The 22,189-nt window shown below is 44.4% G+C and overlaps 1 protein-coding gene and 1 pseudogene across 1 annotated transcript; both read right to left on the bottom strand.

Annotated features, from left to right (window-relative positions):
* Positions 1 to 375: 375 nt before the first annotated feature.
* On the bottom strand, positions 376 to 7,230 carry PDCD5 (programmed cell death 5). Its single transcript, XM_023649482.2, has 6 exons — positions 6,134 to 7,230; positions 5,220 to 5,257; positions 2,822 to 2,883; positions 1,913 to 2,004; positions 892 to 963; positions 376 to 567 (listed from the first exon to the last, which is right to left on the bottom strand). Exons 1-6 carry the CDS (start codon positions 6,197 to 6,199, stop codon positions 520 to 522), a joined length of 378 nt encoding a protein of 125 aa, XP_023505250.1. The 5' UTR covers positions 6,200 to 7,230; the 3' UTR covers positions 376 to 519.
* An 8,945-nt stretch (positions 7,231 to 16,175) lies between these two features.
* On the bottom strand, positions 16,176 to 16,500 carry LOC100629320 (large ribosomal subunit protein eL24-like; annotated as a pseudogene).
* Positions 16,501 to 22,189: the final 5,689 nt, after the last annotated feature.

The following is a 22,189-nucleotide window of genomic DNA, read 5'->3' as shown; positions in this document are numbered from 1 at the left end:
TGAAAAACAAATTATAAATGAAATCAAAGCTAGGAATTTTCTTACATGTAAGTACAACCTGCAGGAAGAAAAACAGCTGCTTGCTTGCTTTCCGAACCTGTGTCTTGGAAATATTAGATGTTTAATATTGAAGTTGATCAGCTTAGTCCATGGGATTGAACTCCCAGGATGGTGCTGGATGCTGTTTTCTTCTGACTGAAGAGTGCTCGAGCAGCTTCTATTTCTGCGAAGGCCATCTGCCTATCTAACACTAACGTCACAATTACAAAGGATATATTCATGCTGCTACACACGTTCAAAAGCTTTCGGTAGGAAAGGAGAAACTCAAAACGCAGTTCATTCAGCTATGGTATTAAAACAACTCGGCCCAAATTGTTTTATTTTGCATAACAAGTTTATTTTTTTAAAAGGCAAATAGACAATAAACAAAGTAAACATTCAAGTCAGATCTCAACTTCTGCCAAGTATTAGCTATCCTAGAATTGTTCCATTAAGTTCTAGTTTCTAAACATCTTAAATTCAATAATCGTCATCTTCATCAGAGTCCATTACTTTTCTTCTGTTGAACTGGGGGGAAAATTAAATGTGTGTCATAACATGTTTAATAAAGCATAACTCAATTTTCTGAGAAGAAAACTGTCTACCTATTATTCAAGACATTTTTGTCTTTAAAACAACTTAGTGTTTTAGATCTAAACGAGAGAACATCAACTCAAGAGCCTTAAAAATTAGACCCCTCACTATACGCAGCCTTTCTCCCCAAACTTCCATGTTACAAAATGAAAATGTCTATGGGCTGAAACATGTTTTGATACCGTACGTAGGTGTATATTCAACACTTATTTAAATTATCAACTTTTTCTTTTGCCACGTGCACTTGGGGAAACTTACTTTAACCGTTGTTTTCTTTTCTGTTTGCTGGCTTACTTTTTCAAGGATTTCTATTAAACCTTGTTCTGATACCTAGGATAATCAGAAAGAAAAACAGTACTTCTTTAAAACAAAGCTTTTGCCTCAACAGATTGAACTGTTTTCGTCTTTCTGGGCTATGGGCTAGAGGTCAGGAGGGAAGGAGAGCTGGGACAGGAGGTTGAGACTACTGGTTTAAGTGCCAAAGAAAATCTGCTCTTCTAAGTCTTCATTTGAGGAAGGGGAAAAGTATCCATCAGTTAGCTTCCTCAGAAAAATCCAAAGTTAAGAGGTATTTAAGAACAGCTCTATCACCACTAGCAGCCAGTGACAACCACCTACACCACTGTGTTAAGTGTCAAGGACAGAGACGCTCGGGCCTCTGCCCTTGAGCTCTGGAGAAGCTTAAATGCAGGCGGTAAGTCACTCAACAAAGACGAAGCAGTCGTGGCTCCCGCACACGTTCCTAGTGTCAGGAGTCAGGGCAGGCCTGGTCCCTGCAGGCTGAGGGGGCCGCAGAGGGCTTTCCTGTGAGCGGGGCTCTCCTGGGTCTGAAGGAACGTCAGGCTTGGCAGCATATACCCATCACGGCATCACAGCAACACACATAATAACCAAGGAAGTCTAGCACCTCCTCATTTGCAAAACAAGCTCAACTTCTACCTACACTGGTAGTCTGTTAGTTGGTATTACTGACAAACCGTGTTTCCAGTGTAGAAGCAGTTTAAGCTAGCTGACCTCAACAGTCATGGGGTCACACAGACACCAAGAAGCTTCCACAGCAATGTCAGGACAAGAAAGAAGCAGAGGATTTTACGAAAGGCAATTAGTTATATTTTAGGATTTATGGTAGATACAACTATTCAATCTCTCCTTTAACAACTGCTTCACTGAAATAGTCAACAAGAATTCTGTAACCAGAAGATCAAATTAACTTCTTGAAGATAAGTTTTGATAAAGTAGGTAACGTTAGGTCGAGTGCCTCAAGGCAGTCCAAGCTTACCTTCCCACTTAGTTGTCCATATCTTGCCATCTGTATAAGGTAATTCTCTACTGCTTTAGTTTTTTCAGGCTTTACAAGTGCTAAGTTACTTACTGAAAAGAAAAATATATACATCCATAAAAAGGAGTCAAAACTCAATGTACTTACAGCTTAAAACTATGCAGGAACATTTCTAAAGCACTTCACAGACTTATGCCTTGAGACTAGCTAGGCTGGCGGGGCAGATGCTGTTGTTACCGCCTTAACTGTGAGGAAACGACACGTCAGTCCTGGCGGCATCAGTCAGTGCCACACACGAGTAGTCACAGAGCCAAGATTAAACTTGGGCCTTCAGATTCAAACCCCGTACTTTTTTTAAAAAAAATACATGATTGCCCTCTAGAAAGCAAATCTATCTATTACTACACAGATACATGGTGGTGATGTATCTAAGGCTGCCTCTTTAAGCTGGGCTTCAAGTTATAATACAGAAGATACTAGTTCATTCCAATTGGCTGATTTTCTTTCTTTTTCTACACAGTTTTCTTTCTACTTTTTATTATGAAAAATTATGAGCATACAATAAAACAGAGACTACAATAAACTGCCAAGCCCCCATCACCCACATCAACTACCAGCAACAGTTTGTGACTGACTCGATTTAAGAGTTGTTTCCTATAAATTTTACCCAACATGCACTGGGAGATCATCTCCTGGGTAAGACAGAACTGAGCCAGCACTTACAATGATGACTTAAGTGTGTTTCTTTAGGTTTATAAACTTCACACTTCTCACAAATAATCAGTATCTCAAGTGTTTTTAGGTTACACAAATATTTTATGTAGAGATAGCAATAATTTCATAAATATCTCCCTATTCAACTAACTCAAGCCAATTTTATGGAAATAAGAGGAAAGTGAAGATGCTTACACCGTGCCCGGGCTGACTGATCCAGAACTTGGGCTAAGATACTGTTTCTCATTTCTGCTTCCCTACAATGAAAACAGGTCAAGCAAAATTAGAACGAAGCTGTCAGCATTCCTACTGAACACACAAAATGCAATCACTCCATACGTTTCTCAGGATGGACGCCTGCTGTAGACAAGCCTGTGCTGTACTGGGTGCCGGGTGGATGGCAGCGGCTACAGCAAAGCGGAGAGTCCAGTCCTGTCCTCAAAGCCAGCTTTAGAATAAGTGGGTATAAACTTACCGGGCTGAAAGGTCAGACTTTACATTTTCATAATTCGGTTCAACCACCTGTACCAACATTTATTAAGTACCTAGGGTGTGAGAGATGCCAGAAATATGCAGTGAGATTTCAGGCAATGAGAAGGGCCAAGTGATCAATCCGTGTAATTTTCTCAGAGAAAAAGAAGCTGAGACCCAGGGAGGCCACGTTAAGGTGACACAGATAATCGTGGCCAAGCTAGAACCAGAGCCCATGTTTCAAGACTCTCAGTTCTATTTTTTGGGTGGGGAGGGGAAGTGAAATTACGATTCTGCAAGCATCCTTGCATTTTCCCAGCTATCCAAGTAGGAACCAGTTCACATAAGACCAGGGTTTCAAATTTTTTAAGCAGATAAATTTGTTTTTCAAATGAAGTCCTTCAAGGAACTTAATACGCAACACAGACAGAAGCAGAGATTCTCTGAATGAGAGGGGGAGCTGGGGCTGGCGGTGCCCATTAACCACCCATCTGAGGAGCCCTAGGGCTCATGGAACACAGCGTGAAGCCCACTTCCACAGGCCACTCCTTATTGCTCCTGAGTACTTCAACGCTGCCATGAACTACTGTTACTATATTTCACTGAGTCTAAGATGCCATCCAGTGTAAGATGCACCATAGTTTTATTTATCTCTAAGAACAAAAGAACACCCTAGATGAGGCATCTAATAGAGACCTCCACTCACAGCTGGGGCAGCAAGAGCAACATCCTCAGTACAAGGTAAGCAAGAAATAAACCCGCCATGCAGAAAGGGACAGCAAGACAGCACACACGCATCAACCGTGGCCCTGAGTGGGGGAAGAAAAAGGTTCCTCTGAGAATTTGAGTTTCACACTTTAGTTTTGCAGGTTTGCTGTCTGAATTCACACTACAGGGGTGGAGGGAGGGGGGAACCCCAAGCAGAGAATTTACTTTTAAGAGGTCTCAAGTTAGAAATGTACCCAAGTGATGGCAGAAGCAAAATTCATTCCTGTCTGGAAGAATCCAGGGCAAGAGTGATCAATGAGACATACCCAATCTGTGAAAAAATGTTCATCTCCGAGTCAATGAGATTTGTGTAGTAGTTTTTTCTTCTTCTTGGCACCATCCCAGTGCTTACTTTGTCTTCTCCCACTCACACAAGCCACATTCGGGCAGGAACCTTCTCTGCTTTGCCTCTTTCTGTAGACCCAGCAGTGCTCAGTGCCTGACCCAGAGCAAGGTGCTCAACAAATGCTTGCTGAACGAGTGAGTTAGAAGGTAGCATGGTTTGGGGCTGGCCCGATGGCCAAGTGGCTGAAGTTCTACGTGCTGCGAATCACAGCCCTGGGTTCACGGGTTGGGATCCCAGGTGCGGACCTACTCTACTCATCAGCCATGTTGAGGCAGCATCCCTCATACAAATTAGAGGAAGACGGGCACAGATGTTAGCTCAGTGACAGTCTCCCTCAAGCAAAAAAAGACGAGGACTGGCAGCAATGTTAGCTCAAATCTTCCTCACCAAAAAAAAGGTAGCATGGTGGGAGGGGGGGAAATGGGGAGTTACTCAATAAGTATAGTGTTTCACTTTTGCAAGATGAAAAAGTTCTAGAGATCTGTCGCACAATAATCAGAATAGAGTCAACACGACTGAACAGTACACTTAAAAATGGTTAAGACAGCAAATTTTATGTGTGTTTTAATCACAATTAGAAAAAAGATAGCATGATGGGGTAATCAGGTATTCATTCAATAAAGCTGCCATTTGTGAGGTGCTCTCCCATGTGCTTGGCTAAAATAACAATAGTTAACAGTTAATATTTATCGAGCACTTATTAAACTGTTTCCATGTAATCCTCAAAACATCCCTAGGAAATAGTCCTATTATGATGCTCACTCTAAGGTCATCACAGTTTAGCAGAGAAACAAACATCAACCAGTAATTGCAGTACAAAGTAGTAAGTGCGGTGGGCTCCACACGGTTATTTAATTAACAAATTAATAACAAAGATACCCTGACGACTCATGGAAAAATCACGATGCTGAGAAAAACTTTAGGATCCACATATCTATTAAAATAACTAAAGTCAAAAACCCACTTGGTGAGAAAACCCCTGAGAAAGCTCAGAGCCCCAGCCCATACCTGTGCTTTGCTTCCTGTTGGGCCGCATCGCCAGGATCCTGAAAAAATAATTCCACCTTTTAGTTGAACCATTTCAGAGGAAAAAAACAGGAACTATTTTATTTTGTGTCCGATACCTAACAGGCTCCTGCAGGAGCAGACACCAAATTATTACCAGATAACTTAAAAAGCTGGGCCTCACAGAAGTCAACCGGGTGGCTCTCCACTTACTACAAGGTTCTGATAGGCTCCCAAAGTCACAATCTAATAGAATGCTTCAGAATACAAACAGCCATGGGGGCGGGGGGGCATCTGTACTGGGAAACCGTATTTTCCGCGGTGACAATACTTTCTGGAAAATGAAAGGTGCTTCGGGGTGGGGACGCTGACGATGCACAGGGCGCCTCCTTGGAGACCACCCCGCTCCATCCCTGACGCTGCTCCCAGCTCCGCAGGGTACCGCGGAGTCAGGACTCGGGCGCTTCATCTCCGCGAGCAGCGTCCGGCTCCTCCCGGGACTGTCAACTCCTTACAGAGCGGGTGTCCCCCGCTGTCCCCTCAGCACCCGGCTCACAGCACAGCCCAGGAAACGCCGGCTGCCTGGGTCAGAACAACCGAATTCTAGACAGCAACTCGGTTGGAACCGTGGTGGAAGCAGGCTGGATCCGAAAGCTAAGGGTCCGGGAGCCCGAGGGGCTGGGCATTCGGCTTCGCACCCACGCCGGCCCGGGCGAGCCGCCCCCCGCCCGGGACAGGCCCACGCCCGCCCCCCGCCCCCAGCCCGTGGCTGCACGTGGTGGGCCGGCCGCCCGAGCCCCCGCGACGCGGAGCGGGCCGGGGCAGCGTGGGTCCTCGGGCCGCGGCGCCCGGGGCCGCGCCCTCCCCCTCGGGCGAGGGCGGCGCGGCGCAGGGCCGGGCCAGGCGGGCGCGCTCACCCCGTGCTTGGCCTGCAGCTCGGCCAGCCTCTGCTTCCGCAGCGCCTCCAGCTCGTCCTCCGCCATGGCGCGGCCGTCCGGCTCCAGCAGCGCGACCACGCTCCCCGGGATCTCGCAGCCCCTCGGCGCGCGGGGCCGTCCCACTGCGCAGGCGCCCGCAGCGCCCAGGCATCACCAATCCAGCCCGGAGCGGCGCCGCCCGCCGCAGCCAGGGCGCCGAGAGAGGCCCGATTCCGCGATCGCGGGCGGCGCGGCGGGGCGGGGCCGCGGGCGGGAGCGCGGCGCGGAGCGTTTGGGACCACCGGCACCTCCGCGGCCCATCGGCGGGCGGCGCACTGCCTGCGGCAGGGAGAGGATGGTAGTCTAGAAACAGGCCGTCACCAACTAGTGTAATAATAGGTAAAACGTTTTGGTGCGCTATTATGTGCTAGGCTCGTGTGCCGCCATTTACGGATGAGGCTCCAGGGCCTTAGAAAGGCCAAGGGGTGATGGCAATGTTCTAAAACCGGATTGTGGTGATGGTTGCACAACGCCTCAGTTTGCTCAAAAGCACTAAGTTGTACACATAAAATGAGTTAGGCTGCGGGGAAAGAAGAGACTCGCTGGTCACCGACCCTTAAGAAGCCAGGATAGAGCAAACTTTGGGCTTGAGAGGGGCCTTTCCCGAGAGGCTGGAGCAGGGGCCGCGAGGTGTGGCGCGACCCCTTCCACCCCCACGGCCCCCTCCACCCCGCCACACGCGGGCGCCGGTCCTCGGAGGATGCCGGGGTGGGGGCGCCGGTGTGTGTGTGAGAGGATGCTCAGCTCCCGAACCATGTGACCTGCGCGTTATCTACGTGCTGTTCTTTAAGTTGTGGCAAAGTATAATATAAAATTTACTATTAGAACCACTTTTAAGTGTGCAGTTTAGTAGTGTTAAAAACATTTCGCCTTGTGCAACCAATCTCTAGAACTCTTTTCATCGTGTAAAACTGAAACTCTATACCCATTAAATAACTCCCAAATCTCTTCCTCCAGCCCTTGGGAACCACCGTTCTACTTTCTGTGTGTATGAATTTGCCTGCTCTAGGCACCTCCTATAAGTGGAATCATAGAATATTTATCCTTTTGTGACTGTGTTGTAGCATGCGTCAGAATTCTCTTACTTTTTAAGATGAAATAATATTCCATTATGTGTATATCCCACATTCTGTTTATCTGTTCATCTATCAGTGAACACTTGGTTTCTTTCCACCTTTGGGCTATTGTGAATAATGCTGCTGATACGGTTTGTAAATATTTGTTCAGGTCCTGCTTCCACTTCTTTTGGGCATATAGCCAGATAAGGAATTGCTGGATTATATGGTAATTCTATGTGTAGGTTTTGAGGAATTGCCGTACAAGTTTCCACAGTGGCTGTGCTATTTTACATTCCCACCAGCAATGCGCAAGGGTTCCAATTTCTCCCCATCCTTGTCAACACTTGTTATTTTCTGGTTTGGGATAATAGCCATCCCACTGGATGTGAAGTCGTATCTCATTGTGGTTTTGATATGCATTTAAATCAGTGGTGTTGAACATCTTTTCATGTGCTTATTGGCCATTTGTATATCTTCTTTAGAAATGTTTATTCAAGTCCTTTACCCATGTTAAAAATTGGGTTCTTTCTTTTTTGTTGTTGAGTTGTAGGAGTTCTTTATATATTTATATTTAAATATAAGATTTGAAAATATTTTTCTCCTATTCTCTGGGTTACCCTTTCACTCTGTTGAGAGTGTTCTTTGATGCACCAAACGTTTTAATTTTAATGAAATCCAACTCATCTACTTTTTTTCTGTTGTTTATGCTTTTCTTGTCATATCCTGGAAATCATTGCCAAATCCAATGTCATGAAACTTCCCCCCTATGTTTTCTTCTGGAAGTTATATAGTTTTAGCTCTTATGTTTACGTTTTTGATCTGTTTTGACTTAATTTTTGTATATGGTGTAAAGTAAGGGTCCAACTTCATTTTTTTCTATTTTTTTATTGAGGTTACATTGATTTATAACAATAAATTTCAGGTGTACATCATTATATTTTGACTTCTGTATAGCCTACATTCTGTTCACCACCAAAGTCTAGTTGCCATGCATCAGCATATAAATGTGTTCTTTTACTCCTTTTACCCTCCCCCATCCTCTCCTTACCCTCTGGTAACCACCAATCTATTGTCTGTATCTATGTGTTTGTTTGTTGTTGTTGTTTTTATCTTCCACATATGAATGAAATCATATGGTGTTTGACTTTCTCCCTCTGACTTATTTTGCTTAGTATAATACCCTCAAGGTCCATCTATGTTGTCACAAATGGCACAATTTGGTCTCTTTTTTTATGGCTCAGTGTTATTCTGTTGTATGTGTGAACCACATGTTCTTCATCCATTCATCCGTTGATGGGCACTTAGGTTGTTTCCGAGTCTTGGCTGCTGTGACTAATGCTGCAATGAGCGTGGGGTGCAGATATCTTTTGTGTTCTTTGGATAAATACCCAGAAGTGGAATAGTTGGATCATATAGTAATTCTATGCTTGTTTTTTTGAGGAATCTCCAGACTGTTTTCCGTAGTGGCTGTACCATCTCACATTCCCACCAGCAGTGTTTGGGGTTTCCTTTTTCTCCACATCCTCTGCAACATTTGTGATTTCTTGTCTTTTTAATAATGGCCATTCTGATGGGTGTGCAGTGATATCTCATTGTGGTTTTGATTTGCATTTCCCTAATAATTAGTGTTGTTGAACATCTTTTCACATGCCTGTTGGCCATCTGCATGTCTTCTGTGAAATAATGTCTGTTCAGATCCTTTGCCCATTTTCTGATCAGGTTGTTTGTTTTTTTGTTGTTGAGTTGTGTGAGTTCTTTATATATTTTGGAGATTAACCCCTTGTTGGATATATGATTTGCTAATATTTTCTGTCAGTTGGTGGGTTGTTTTTTCATTTTGTTCCTGGTTTCCTTTGCCTTGCAGAAGCTCTTTAGTCTGATGAAGTCCCACTTGTTTATTTCTTCTTTTGTTTCCTTTGCCTGACTAGACATGGTATTCAAAAAGGTCCATCTAAGACCAATGTCAGAGAGTGTACTGCCTATATTTTCTTCTAGGAGTTTTATGGTTTCAGGTCTTACCTTCAAGTCTTTGATCTATTTTGAGTTAACTTTTGTGCATGGTGTAAGATAATGGTCCACTTGCATTCTTTTGCATGTGGCTGTCCTATTTCCTCAACACCATGTATTGAAGAGACTTTCCTTTCTCCATTGTATGCTCTTAGCTCCTTTGTCAAATCCATTTACATTTAGAGTGATTATTGATATGTGAGAGCTTAATACTGCCATTTTATCACTTGTCTCCCGGTTCTTCTGCATGTCCCTTGTTTCTCCTCGTGAGATTTTTGGACTCCTGATTCAGTTTGGTAGTTCTCTATGGTGCTTTTCTCAGTTTCCTCTTTATTTATCATTTGTGTCTGTGTTCTGATTATTTGTTTAGTGGTTACTGTGAGGTTTGTTTAAAAGATCTTGTAGATGAGATAGTCCATTTTCTGATAGCCTCATTTCCTTAGTCTAAGCTGATTCCTTCCCTTTCCTCTTCCCCTTCTAAGTTGTTGTTGTCACAACTTACTCCAACCTGTGTTGTGAGTTTGTGGTTAAAATGACGAGATTATAGTTATTTTTGATGTTTTCCTCCCCGGGGGCCCAGCACCTCCACCTTCAGACGTGTGGCTGCGTGGGTCTCTCAAACGTCTGTTGTGTTGTGTGAATGCCCTCTGTTGGTTTATGAGTGTCCTTTCTGTGGTGTCTTAGTGGGGAGAGTCTAAGGGAAGAACTCACTCCACCACGGTGCTGACATCCCCTTTCTTGTTTTTGAAGGTATTTATAGCTATAAATTTCACCTTAGCACCACTTTTGTTGTATCCTATAAGTTTTGATATATGTGTTTTAATTTTTATTTGTCTGAAGATATTTTCTAATTTCCTTTGTGATTTTTTCTTTGACCTGCTGGTTGTTTAAGAGTGTGTTATTTAATTTCCACAAATTTGTGAACTTTCCAGTTTTCCTTCTGCTGTTGATTTCTAGTTTCATTCTTTTATGATCGGAAAAGATATTTTGTATGATTTCGGCCTTTTAAACTTATTAAGACTTATTTTTGGCCTAACGTATAGTCTATCCTGAAAGTACCCCTGTGCACTGGAGAAAAATGTGTGTTCTGCTGTCCTTGGGTAGAGTGGTCTGTATGTGTCTGCTGGGTCCAGTTGGTCTATAGTGATGTTCAAGTCCTCTATTTCCTTATTGATCTTCTGTCTCATTGTCCTTTCCATTCTTCTTCTTTTTTTTGGTGAGGAAGATTTGCACTGAGCTAACATCTGTTGCCAGTCCTCCTCATTTTTTTTTTTTTTTTTTTTTGGCTTGAGGAAGAGTAGCCCTGAGCTGACATCTGTGCCAGTCTTTCTCTATTTTGTATGTGGGATGCCTCCACAGCATGACTGATGAGTGGAGTAGGTCTGTGCCCAGGATCTGAACCCGTCAGGCTGGGCTGCTGAAGCAGAGCACATGGAACTTTAACTGCTCAGCCATGGGGCCGACCCCTGTTCTTTCCATTCTTGAAAGTGGGACATTGAGGTTTCCCACTGTTACTGTAGAGCTGTCTCTCTCCCTTCAATTTTGTCGATGTTTGCTTCAAGTATTTGGGAGCTCTGATGTTTGATGCATATATAATTGTCATATCTTCTTGGTGAATTGACAGTCATTACATTATGTCCTTTTTTGTCTCTTGCAACAGTTTTGACTTCAAGTCTATTTTGTCTGATATTGGTATAGCCACTCGTCCTCTCTTTCAGTTGCTAGTTGCATGGAATGCACTTTTCCATCCTTTCAGTTTCAACCTATTTGTGTCCTTAGATCTAAAGTGAGTCTCTTGTAAACAGTATTTAGTTGAATCCTGCTTTTTATTTAGCACTTACTTGTGCTATTTTGTTATTTGTTTATTATGCCTTATAATTTTTTGTTCCTAATTTCCTCCATTACTGACTTTCTTTATGTTTAGCTGATTTTGTTATAGTGACACATTTTGATTCCCTCGGTATGACTTTTAAATATTATTCAGCACAGTGCCAAGTAGTGTACTGTGCTATTTCTTTTCTTGTACAAAATTTTCCTTCTTTTTGAGTTTCTAATTGTGCCTACTTTTCTTTTCTTTTTTTTTTTTTGTAGTTTTGCCTGTTATTTTTAAAAGTATTTTTCCGCAGCTTTATTGAAATGTAATTGACATATAACATTGTCTAAGTTTAAGGTGTACAGCATGGTGATCTGATACATGTATGTATTGTGAAATGATTACCACATTGAGGTTAGTTAGCACATCCATCATCTCACATAGTTATTTTTTGTATGTGATAAGATTTAAGATCTACTCTCTTAGCAACTTTCAAGTGTACAATACAGGATTATTATCTGTAGTCACCATGCTGTACATTTGATCCCTAGAACTTATTCATTTTATAACTGGAAGTTTGTACCCTTTGACCAACATCTCCCCATTTCCCCCACCCCCAGCCCCTGGCAACCACCAATCTATTCTCTGTTTCTGTGGGTTTGGTTTTTTTAGATTTCACATATAAGTGAGATCATACAGTATTTGTCTTTCTCTGTCTAACTTATTTCACTTCACATAATGCCCTCAAGGTTCATTTATGTTGTTGCAAATGGGAGAATTGCCTTCTCTTTTATGGCTGAATAATGTTCCATTGTGTATATATGCCACATTTTCACTTGAGTTTGTTTCCATTTCTTGGCTAATGTGAACGATGAACCTGGGGGTGACCTTTGTTTTTACTTATCAAAGATTATTATACATTTCTTTTCTGAACTCTCCGTCATATCACACATGCTGACAGGCTCCACTTTTATTATTAGAGAGCTCTCTTATAAAGGCCTTCCTCCTCCCTGCTTAGTCTGGACAGGTTTCTCTCTAGGCCTGTTGCATACCTGTCATTCCGGATCTCCCTTTGTTACTGTCTTGTTTGTGTCCTTTGTTTCTTAGATTCCCTATTTTCTTTGCTGGTTCAACCCCTCGTTGTGTTGAAGCACATCCTCAAGTAGTTTTCTAAGAAAAAGAGTGTGGTAGGTAAATTTTCTGTGTTCTTGTGTATCTGAATATTTAATCAACTTTTACACTTGGCTAATTGTTTGGCTGGTTATAGACTTCTAGATAAAACAATGTTCCCTTCGAATTATTTTAAATTAAAAAAATAAATTATTTGATATTTTCCCCTCCAGCTTTGTTATGTATTGGTAGTATTTTTTAAGTTCCTTCTTTTTCATTTTGAAAAATATCAAATCTATAAAAAATGGAAGGAAGGTGCAATGAACACCTATAGCCTTCACATATATTCACTAATCATTAAGGTTTTGCCACATTTGCTTTATCTCTTTCTTTCTACACACATGTGATCTGCGTGTGTGCGTGCACATGCACACACACACAGTTTTTCTGAACTAGTTGAAAGTAACTTGGAGATATCATGTCACTTCACTCCTAAGTATGTGTCTCCTATGAACAAAGATGTCTCATACATAACTACAATCCAGTTGATGCACCCAATAAATTAATGTAGATAAAATGGTATCATCTGCTTGATGTACAACCCACCTTCATATCTCTCCAATTGTTCAAATAACCTTCACCCAAGTTTTCTGTCCATCCATGATTTGGTCGTGTTTGTAGGCATTCCCTTTGAGCTATGAAGGTATACTCATCTGTTCTAACATTTCATGTTAATAATGAAAAATCTGATATTTGTTCCTTCACAGTGGTATTTTTTTTCTTTCTGTGGCTTTTAAGATCTTTTCTTTCTTTCCAGTGTTGTAAAATTTTGCAAAGATGTAGGTCTTTTAAAAGTCCGTGTGCTTTTTCCTTGGTAGGTCTTTTCCGTCTGAAAACTTGTATCTTTAACCTCTGGGAGATTTTCTTGTATTGTTCATGTGATAATTGTCTTCTCTTTGATTTCTGTCTTCACCTGGAATACTTGTAAAACTGGGCCTCCTCAATAGAGCTGTTTCTTGTCTTTCATGTCTTGCACCTTTGGTCTTTTTGCTCTGCTTTCTGGAAGATTTCTTCTATTTTTATCTTCTGAGCCTGCTGCTCAGTTTATTCCAGCATCATGTTTTTATTTTATACGAGCCCTTCCTTGTTCTCTGATTGTGCCATTTACATAGTATCTTGTTCTTGATTTTAAATGCAATAACACTGAGTATACTTGTGATAATAGAGAAAATTTTTAATTCTCTTCTATTTCCTGAATTAGTTCTCTTTCCTTTGAGGTTTTTTTTTTTTTTCCTTTTTATGGCACATTTTTTATAGCAGCCCTTAGCAAACTAATACACTTGTCTGTCTCTCTTTCTGTCTTTTCCTTCCTTCCTTCTTCCTTCTTTCTCCTTCTCCTTCCTTCTCTTCTCCTTCTTTTTTGAGTTATTAAATTTCTTCATGGAGGAACTCTCTGATGTTCCGTTTGTCGTTGATGATTAATGGCCCTGCATTCTGAACAAGGACGGCCGGGTGGGCGTAAGGCCCAGACTGTTTAAGACAGAGTCTTTCAAGTAGCTCCAATTTCTTTGGCCCAGACTCACTTGCGTCCTCTGTCTTGTCCCTCTCTGGAATTCTGTAGGAAAGATCAGCAACCTCTTCTGTGATGTGTCATCTGTTATCCCTTCTCTATCAGCTTTTCTTAGTGTCAGAATTTTTTTTAAAGCTCTCTTCCACTTATGGGCAACTTCCTGTTCCCTTTGTCATTATGAATGTATTCCCATTTTGTCCTTTACTGTAATTTCTGTAGGATCTTAGGAGGGAGCAGAGAAAAACTGAGTGGTCGCTCCACCATTTTGAAAATAGCACTTATTTTCTAGTCTCCAACTTGCAGTTTTGATCTGCTTAGCTGAGAAGTTGTTTAAGAGTCCTGCATCAGTGCGGATGGGTTAGGCTGTGCTGTAGTGACAAAAAACTCAGAATCCTAGTGGCTTAAGACAACAAAGGTTTATTTATTGCTTCTTTTGCCTGTCCACTGAGGTGGGCTGGGAGCTCTGCTCCATGTCTCCTGACTCTGATACCCAGGCTACCAGAGCAGCTCCTTCTCAGTGTTACCAGTTGCCAAGGCAGAGATAATCTCAGGAATTGTGCACTGTTCCTTTAAGTTTCCACCCAGCAATGATACCCGTTGTTTCTCTTCGTATTTCATTGGCCAAAGCAAATCATTTTACTGCGGGGAACATCACAGTGGGTGGAGAAGTCTCATCTCCCCTGTGCTTGGAAAATGGAGGGCTGAGGTGTTCGTCAGACAGTACTCGGGACCACCAGAAGACTGCAAAATTCAAATGGTTGAGTTAGAAAAGCTTTTAACTCTTGGATTTTTAAAAATTGCATTGTGCTCCATGTGGGCTTGTAGAAAACCTGAGGTTTTTTTCATTGCATTTGTGATTAATTTTTATGAATGTTTTATGGGATTGGAAAAGAAGATGTATTATTTATTTGTTGTGGACAAGTTTGATGCATACACAAGAAGCTGTTTATATCTTCTGTATACTTGTTAATTTTTCATTTACTAGGTCTTCAAAGACTAAAGAAGTATTTAAAGTTCTTACCTAGTATTGTGTTTCTCTACGTTTCTCCTTGTTTTTATGACAGTTTTGCACTCGTGTTTATGTTGTAACAGTTCATAGTAGATGTGCATTTTCTATTTTGTTTAAATAACCTTCTTTGTCTCAGTTAATGGGGCTTTTAAATTCCTGTTCCATTGACCACATGTCTTCTATACTCTATTAGAATCTCAAACTGCTTCCTAATTTTTTTTCTGGATTCTGCAGGAGCTAATTTTCAGATCAGTGGTTGAACTGTTCCTGTTCCTACTAAGACCAACCTCCATTTGAACATATTAAATAAACAATTATTCTGACACAGTAAGGAGACTATTTAAGACCATTGCAAATTCAAGCTTGAGTACAAGAAGGACAGGTGGGGATTTACAGCCAAGGAACAGAGTGAGGGGTCCATGGATGGAAGATTACTAAGAGGAGACATCAAGGGTAGGGAATTCTTGCGAGACTGGCCTCACAGGATTCTTGCTAAAGGCAGGTCAAGGGCTTAGACGTCAAGGGTGGGGGATGAGGAACTTGACCAGATATTCAGGAGAGGGGGTTGACTTAGCAGAATTCTTTGCTAAGACTGGGCTAGGCAGGCCAAAGACAGGACAGGGCCCAAGGTCAAGACCTGATCAAAAAGAGAGCTCAGAGGAGCCCGACTAAAGTGTAGCCAAGGAGAGAGTATTTGTCAAACACTGCGTCCCAGCCTCTCTCAGCTACTCCAGGACTGTGCTGCTACGGTTGGCCCCCTTTCTCCTGCGTATAGTTTTTCTCTCTGCTTGATCACTTCCATCAGCTGAGAGACATTTTGTAGTATCTCCTTCCTTTAAAAAAGAAAAGAAAACCTGTCCGTACCTTACACCAGATACAAAAATTAACTCAAGATGGATCAAAGGCCCAAACATAAGAGCTAAAACTGTAGAACTTCTAGAAGAAAACATGGGAGAAAAGCTTCATGATGTTGGACTTCCTTTTTTTTTAGAGTTATAGTTAGATCTTTATTTAAACTCTGATCTGCCAACTTAGTGTTTCCTACCAACTCGGGGAGCAGAAACCTTCATGGGCTTCACAATCTTTTGTTTAATTGCTGCCTTTGTGGGAGCCTTAGCGGCATCTGTCGCTGTCTTTTTAGATGCTTACTTAGCCTTTTTTGCTTTCTCGGCAGCCCTGATAGCTTGTTCTTAGTGAGCCTCTCTAATTTCAGTTTTCTTTTCTTTTTTTAAAGATTTTATTTTTATTTTTTCTCCCCAAAGCCTCTCAGTACATAATTGTATATTTTTAGTTGTGGGTCCTTCTAGTTGCGGCATGTGGGACGCTGCCTCAGCGCGGCCTGATGAGTGGTGCCATGTCCGTGCCCAGGATCCAAACCAGTGAAACCCTGGGCCACCGAAGCAGAGCACGCGAACTTAACCACTCGGCCACAGGGCTGGCCCCCTAATTTCAGTTTTGTGATTCCGCTTGGCTGTTATATCAGCAAGAGATGCACCAGTGACAGCCTTCTGGAATTTGACTGCACTCAGGTTTTCTTTTAAATTTCTTCTGACCGTCCCTTTTTGTGCTTTCTTCTGTAGAGGATAGTTTAGTTTGTTTGCTGAGTATTCCTCTTGGAATTGAAGGCTGATTTGCATTTTGCATTAAAAAATTGGAAAACCTTCCCATTGGTCCTGGTGTGGCCCCTCCTCAGTTGGGGCAGAACTGCTACCTGCTGGAACTGCACAGCTCCACCTTCATGGCACAGCTGCTGAGGAAGAGGAAGGATGGCAAAGAGAAGCACGATGCTGGATTTGGCAGTGATGTCTTGGCTATGACACCAAAAGCACAGGCAACAAGAGTAAAAATAGATATGTTGGACTTCATCAAAGTTAAAAACTTCTGTGTATCAAAGGACACAATAAACAGATTGAAAAGGCAATCTACAGAATAGAAGAAAATATTTGAAATCATATATCTGATAAGAGATTGATAGCTAGAATATATAAAGAACTGCCACAATTCAACAACAACAAAACAGCCCAATTCAAGAATGGGCAAAGTACTTGAATAGACATTTCTACAAAGAAGATATACCAGTGGCCAAGAAGAACATGAAAGGATGCTCAACATCACCAATCATTAGGGAAATGTAAATTAGGATGGGCCCTAATCCAATATGACTAGTGTCCTTATAGGAAAAAAAGAGACACCAGGGATGCACGCACTCAGAGAAAAGGCCATGTCTGGACCCAGCAAGAGGACAGCCATCTGCAAGTCAAGGAGAGAGACCGCAGGAGAAACCAAACCTGCCCACACCTTGCGCCTGGACTAGTAGCCTTCAGAACCGTGAGAGGATACATTTCTGTTGTTTAAGCTGCCCAGCCTTGGCCGACTAAGACACTCGAGTAGTCAAATTCACAGAGACAGAAGGTGGAATGGTGGTTTCTGGGGCCAAGGAGGAGAAGGGCATGGGGAGCTAGTGGTTAATGGGCGCAGAGTTTAAGTTTTGCGAGATGAAAAGAGTTCTGGAGGTTGGTTGCACAACAATGCGAATGTACTTACCACTACAGAACTGTGCACATAAAAATGGCTATGATGGTAAATTTTATGTTATGTACGCTTTACCACAATTGAAAATAAACAAAACAAAAATGTCCCTTGATGCTACAAAGCCTTCCTACTATAGTGCTATTTTTCTGCTCTCCTTTTGAGTAAAACTCCTGAAAAGACTAGTTTCTGTTTGCTGTCTCTGCTTCTTCACTTCTCGTTTTCTCTCGAGCCATCCCAGTCAGGGTTTTCTGAAACTGCTGTGCTCAGGGTTGCTGCCATAAGTCTAGCTCATCAGCAGCATTTGTGATCGCCCGTTCCTCCTTGAACACTGGCCCCTCGGCTTTTGGTTTTCCTCTTGCTTCTCCTCTGCTGGGTCTGCTCGGCTCCTCCTCCCGACTCTGTCTGTGAGAGACCCAGGGCTCTGCCCCAGGCTTTCTACTCACCCCCTGGCCACCACACCCAGTGCCAGCCATACACTGGTGAATCTCAAGTCCTGCCTCCAGCCCACCCTCTCTGGAACTCAATACAGAACATCCATCACTCAGCGTCGTCTTGAGGATATCTAGCAGGCATACGAAATTCAACATGCCCGAAACAGACCCTTGACTTCTCCCTCAGAATCTACCCCCCTCTGTTGTTTGCAATCTCATTAAATGGCACCGCCTTGCAACCAGGTCCCGAGACAGGCACCCCCATAACTGCACACCAAAGACCTTGGAGTCGCCTTGACTCTTCTCTTTCTGTCTCACTCCTCATCCAACTCACCTGAATATCCTGTTTTCTCTCTCTTCAGAATCTCTCCCTACCTCCTCTACTACCTGCCTTGGCCAGACCACCTTCTTTTCTCATCTGATGACTGTGATGGCTTCACAACTAAAGGAACAAGTGAATAAATGCTGTGGGTGTTGAAATTAATGATATGACATATACCTGTGCATTCCTGAGGACACTGTCAGAAATGTAATTAGACATTTTTCTCTGCAGGCTGCAGGTGAGAATAGATGATCATTTACTGAGATAAATAGCCCAGACAGCTGGCCAGTATCCCCACTCCCCTGTCACCCAGAATCTCATGTACACCCAGTAAGATAATGCCAGCCTCACCAGGAGGTCTGCAGACCCACACATGACATGTCTATTAACTAACTGAAAGTAAATTCATGTGGCCATTAGAACTTTTTTTTTTTGAGGAAGATTGGCCCTGAGCTAATATCCGTGCCCATCTTTCTCCACTTTTTTTATATGTGGGATGCCTACCACAGCATGGCTTGCCAAGTAGTGCCATGCCGGTACCCAGGATCCGAACCGGTGAACCCCAGGCCGCCGAAGCAGATGTGCACACTTAACTACTGTGCCACCGGGCCAGCCCCGCTGTTAGAACTTTAAGAGAGAAATCAGAGAATCTGAGATACTGACGATGTAAATAACCAAATTTTCAGAGAATGAGCGGTTTTCTTGGTTGATGGTTCTAAGAGGGGCAAGCATGGTCCTAGTTTCAAAGAGTGTGCTGTCTGACCCCCGCCCCTGAGCCTCATCCACTCCCCACGCCCCAGTCTGTCTCCAGGGCTTAGGGTTTATGATCTGTCACCTGTATCTTGGTAATAGAAACAGCTTGGGTTAAGGCTTTATTTTTTGGTTTGGTCAAAACGGACACATCAAAGTTGTGGCATTAAAATGCTTCTGCTCTTGGCATGGCTGCTGCGTTAGAACGTCCTGTTGCTGAGAAGAAGAACCAGTGGTGGGGGCTGGGAGTGGGGTGCGGCAGGTCTACTGAGATGCTTCGCCTGCTGATGCAGGACATGATAAGCCTGGGTGATGCATCTCCTTGACACCACACGAGTCAGCTGCTGGCCGTCCTTGGACAAGGCAGAACCCAGAGAACTAGCAAAACTGATGGCAGGGTCTGAAACAGAACCAGAGGAGCTTCTGCAGTGGCTGTGTGGAATAAAGAAGGAGAGAGAGAAATGAGTGTGTGTGTGTGTGTGTGTGTAAGAGAGAGAGGAGCCACTCTGGGCGGCTGCCTTTCAGCATCCCTTCTGTGACATATTTCAGAACGGACCCAGGGCGTGTGAACAGTACATCTTATGGTTTCTTGTTGTTTTTCCCTTCCCTCCATTTCTTTCTCCTTGGTGCGGCAGCACAGATAGTCCCGTATCCCACAGGGCCAGAGCCTGCAGAGCAAGTCTGTCCCTCTGCAATGTTCAGCCCCATCTTTCTCCTCCCAGGACAGGCCACCTGCTCTGCTCAGGTCCCCAAGGAGCCCCAAGTGCCTGGAGTCCCGGTGTCTCCTGCCAGCAGCAGAGGGAGCCCACACTCTACCAAAACAGATTGAGTGTCTCTTATAATACAAAGCAGAAAATACAATAATTGTTGTTTTTTGCCAGGCAGTATGTCCTTACAGATGAAGCTTTAATCTCCCTCGCACATCTCTGTTGCTGTAAATTCAAGCTCCATTATGGACCATATGCTCAGATTCGCTTGGAGAAACCACTGCGAGCTCAGCGGCTCACTTGGGCGTCGGAGCTCTTTGTGCTGCGTGTTGAATTGCATGTTATCTCACACACTTAAAGGTTATGTCTTCATAAGTTCTTTTGTGTCAGTTTATTAGCCATGAGCCTGCAGTTGATCAGTTATGTTGTGGAAAGGTACCACTGAACTCACTGACAATTACGAGATGCAGGAGGCAGAAGGAAAGCTTGGCCCTTTTAAAAAAATCTAGAGGCACGAAACACAACGGAGTGAGGTTTTGTCTGATTGTCGAGCAGCTGCCAAGTCGCCCTCTCATCTGTTTCTAAGTAGTAGATATTGATGCTGCTTCGCTCAGAGCAGAGCTGTTTTCCACACAATTGCATACAGGACACAGGATGGCGTTGCTCCAGCACCCTTTCCGGCTGACCGTGAAAGCCAGGTGCAATGGCAGGTGTCAGCACGCAGGGTTACTCTTCGACTGAGCAAGGACCACAATTGTTCTTCCACGGTGCTCTTCCTGGGAAAAAGAAAAATGTCTGCTTTTTTCTGAAACACTCCCACTTCATCATTTCCCTCCCAAAGCCACAGACCAAGTTCTGAAACCACTCTTAGGAGGAAAGACCTCAGCTTCTTTATCCTGATCCGCGGAGCAGTTGTCATCATGCCTGGGGGATGGGCCACAGGCAACAAGGACTCTCTCATCTAAAACCAGCGGTAGCATCTTTCACTTCCGAAGCAGCGCTGTTCTGGCTCCTGCAGCCCCTTGCTGGGGTGGCAGCTCCCTCAGGACCACCTCCATGCCGGGGGGCGAGGGCACGCGCTGTCAACCTCTCTAGGACTTCCTCCCCGAGCTGGAGAGCTAACAGGCACAGGGCCAGCCCAAGAGCCTCCGGGGCCCCCGGGGCTGTCACTTATGGAGCCCCTACTACATGAATGTCAAAATATAGAAATTCACCCCTTTCCCCTATAAGTCAACAACACATGGCAATCCCTGGCTTGGAAAGTCATTGACATTCTGTCCCATCAAGCGTCCTAATCCTGACCTGGCGCTTTGTTCTCTGTAGTTTGGCGCAGAGATGCTTTTTCCTTCTGGGCTTGGCGCACTCCCTCGGGTCTTTGCAGAGCTCTGGGTTCTGGGCCCCACTTCTGGGGGACTTGATGCAGACAGTGGGTTCTGAGTGTTGGGGGCCAAGAGGAAGTTTGGTCCTAGCCCTCACCTGCCCAGTCCAGAGAGAACCAAACTTAAAGGAAACCTGTCCTTAGATAAACTGGAAAGACTGCCCTGTCTGTAGAATGAGCACTGAGATGGGGATTCTTCTTCTCTTTCTAGCAACATGCTCATTCATTCATTCAAGAAACATTGTGTTGAAAGCCCACCAAGTGCCAGGCACAGTGCTGGGCATTCGGGAAACAGAGGCAGAGGAGAGACAGCGCCTGGCTCCTCCCTCCGTCAGGGCTGGCTGCTCTCGGCCGGCCTCCCAGGACCCCACCCTTGCCTCCAGACCCTCCTCAGACGTTCCAGCTCCTCTGAGCTGAGCTATGTCCTCCAAAAGTCCATGTGTCGCAGTCCTAACCCAGCATCTCAGACCGTGGTTGCTCTCGGAGACGGGGCCTTCGAAGAGGCGGTTAAGGCTGAGTGAGGCCAGGGGTGGGCCCTCATCCGGCGTGAGCCTGTCCTTATGGAAGCGGATTAGGACACACACACACGTGGAGGGAGGGCCGTGTGAAGACGCTCCGAGGAGACGGCATCTGTAACCCGGGAGAGAGCCGTCTTGCCAACACCCTGAATTTGGACTTCCGGCCTGCAGAACGGTGAGAAAATACAGATCTGGTGTCTAACTCCCAAGCCTGTGACACCCTGTTATGGTGGCCCCGCAAACTCAGACAGCGGCCCAGAAGGAGGCCTGGAAGTCTCCCTTGGATTTCTCCCAACAGAAGGAGACCCTCGGCCAAGCCCTCCCATCTGGTGGGAGCTCCTGCTGAAGGGTGACCCCACTGTGCATTTACCCATGACCTCCTCAGCCTCACTTCTCCTCAAACTGCTTCCTCCGGGTGTAGACAGATCAGCGGGGTTTGGGGATTTAGTTGGGGGTGAAGGGGTAGGGTTAGGGGCACTGTTTCCTCAGCCACAGTGATTTTTCTCTCTCGAGCTTCCAGTCTGTTCTTTCCTGGGGGAGGACGATAGTGGGGGCTTCACTTCGTCTCGTCTAGCCGGGCTCCAGGGCACATTCTGTCCTCATCTTCCTGACCCCTGGGCAGTGCTCAGGTCCTGCAAAGCTCACGGGCTGGCCCTTTGCTGCCGCTGGGCATCTGTTCAGACCACCCACTCTTCTGCCGTTCACCAGCCCACCCGCTGCTCAACCTGCTCCAGTCCCACTGGGACTGAGGGAGGTGCCACCACCCAGCGGCGGGCTGGTGGACGTGTAAC

Source organism: Equus caballus, chromosome 10 (assembly GCF_041296265.1).
Source record: "Equus caballus isolate H_3958 breed thoroughbred chromosome 10, TB-T2T, whole genome shotgun sequence".
NCBI lineage: Eukaryota > Metazoa > Chordata > Mammalia > Perissodactyla > Equidae > Equus > Equus caballus.
This window is presented reverse-complemented; position numbering and strand designations above follow the sequence as displayed.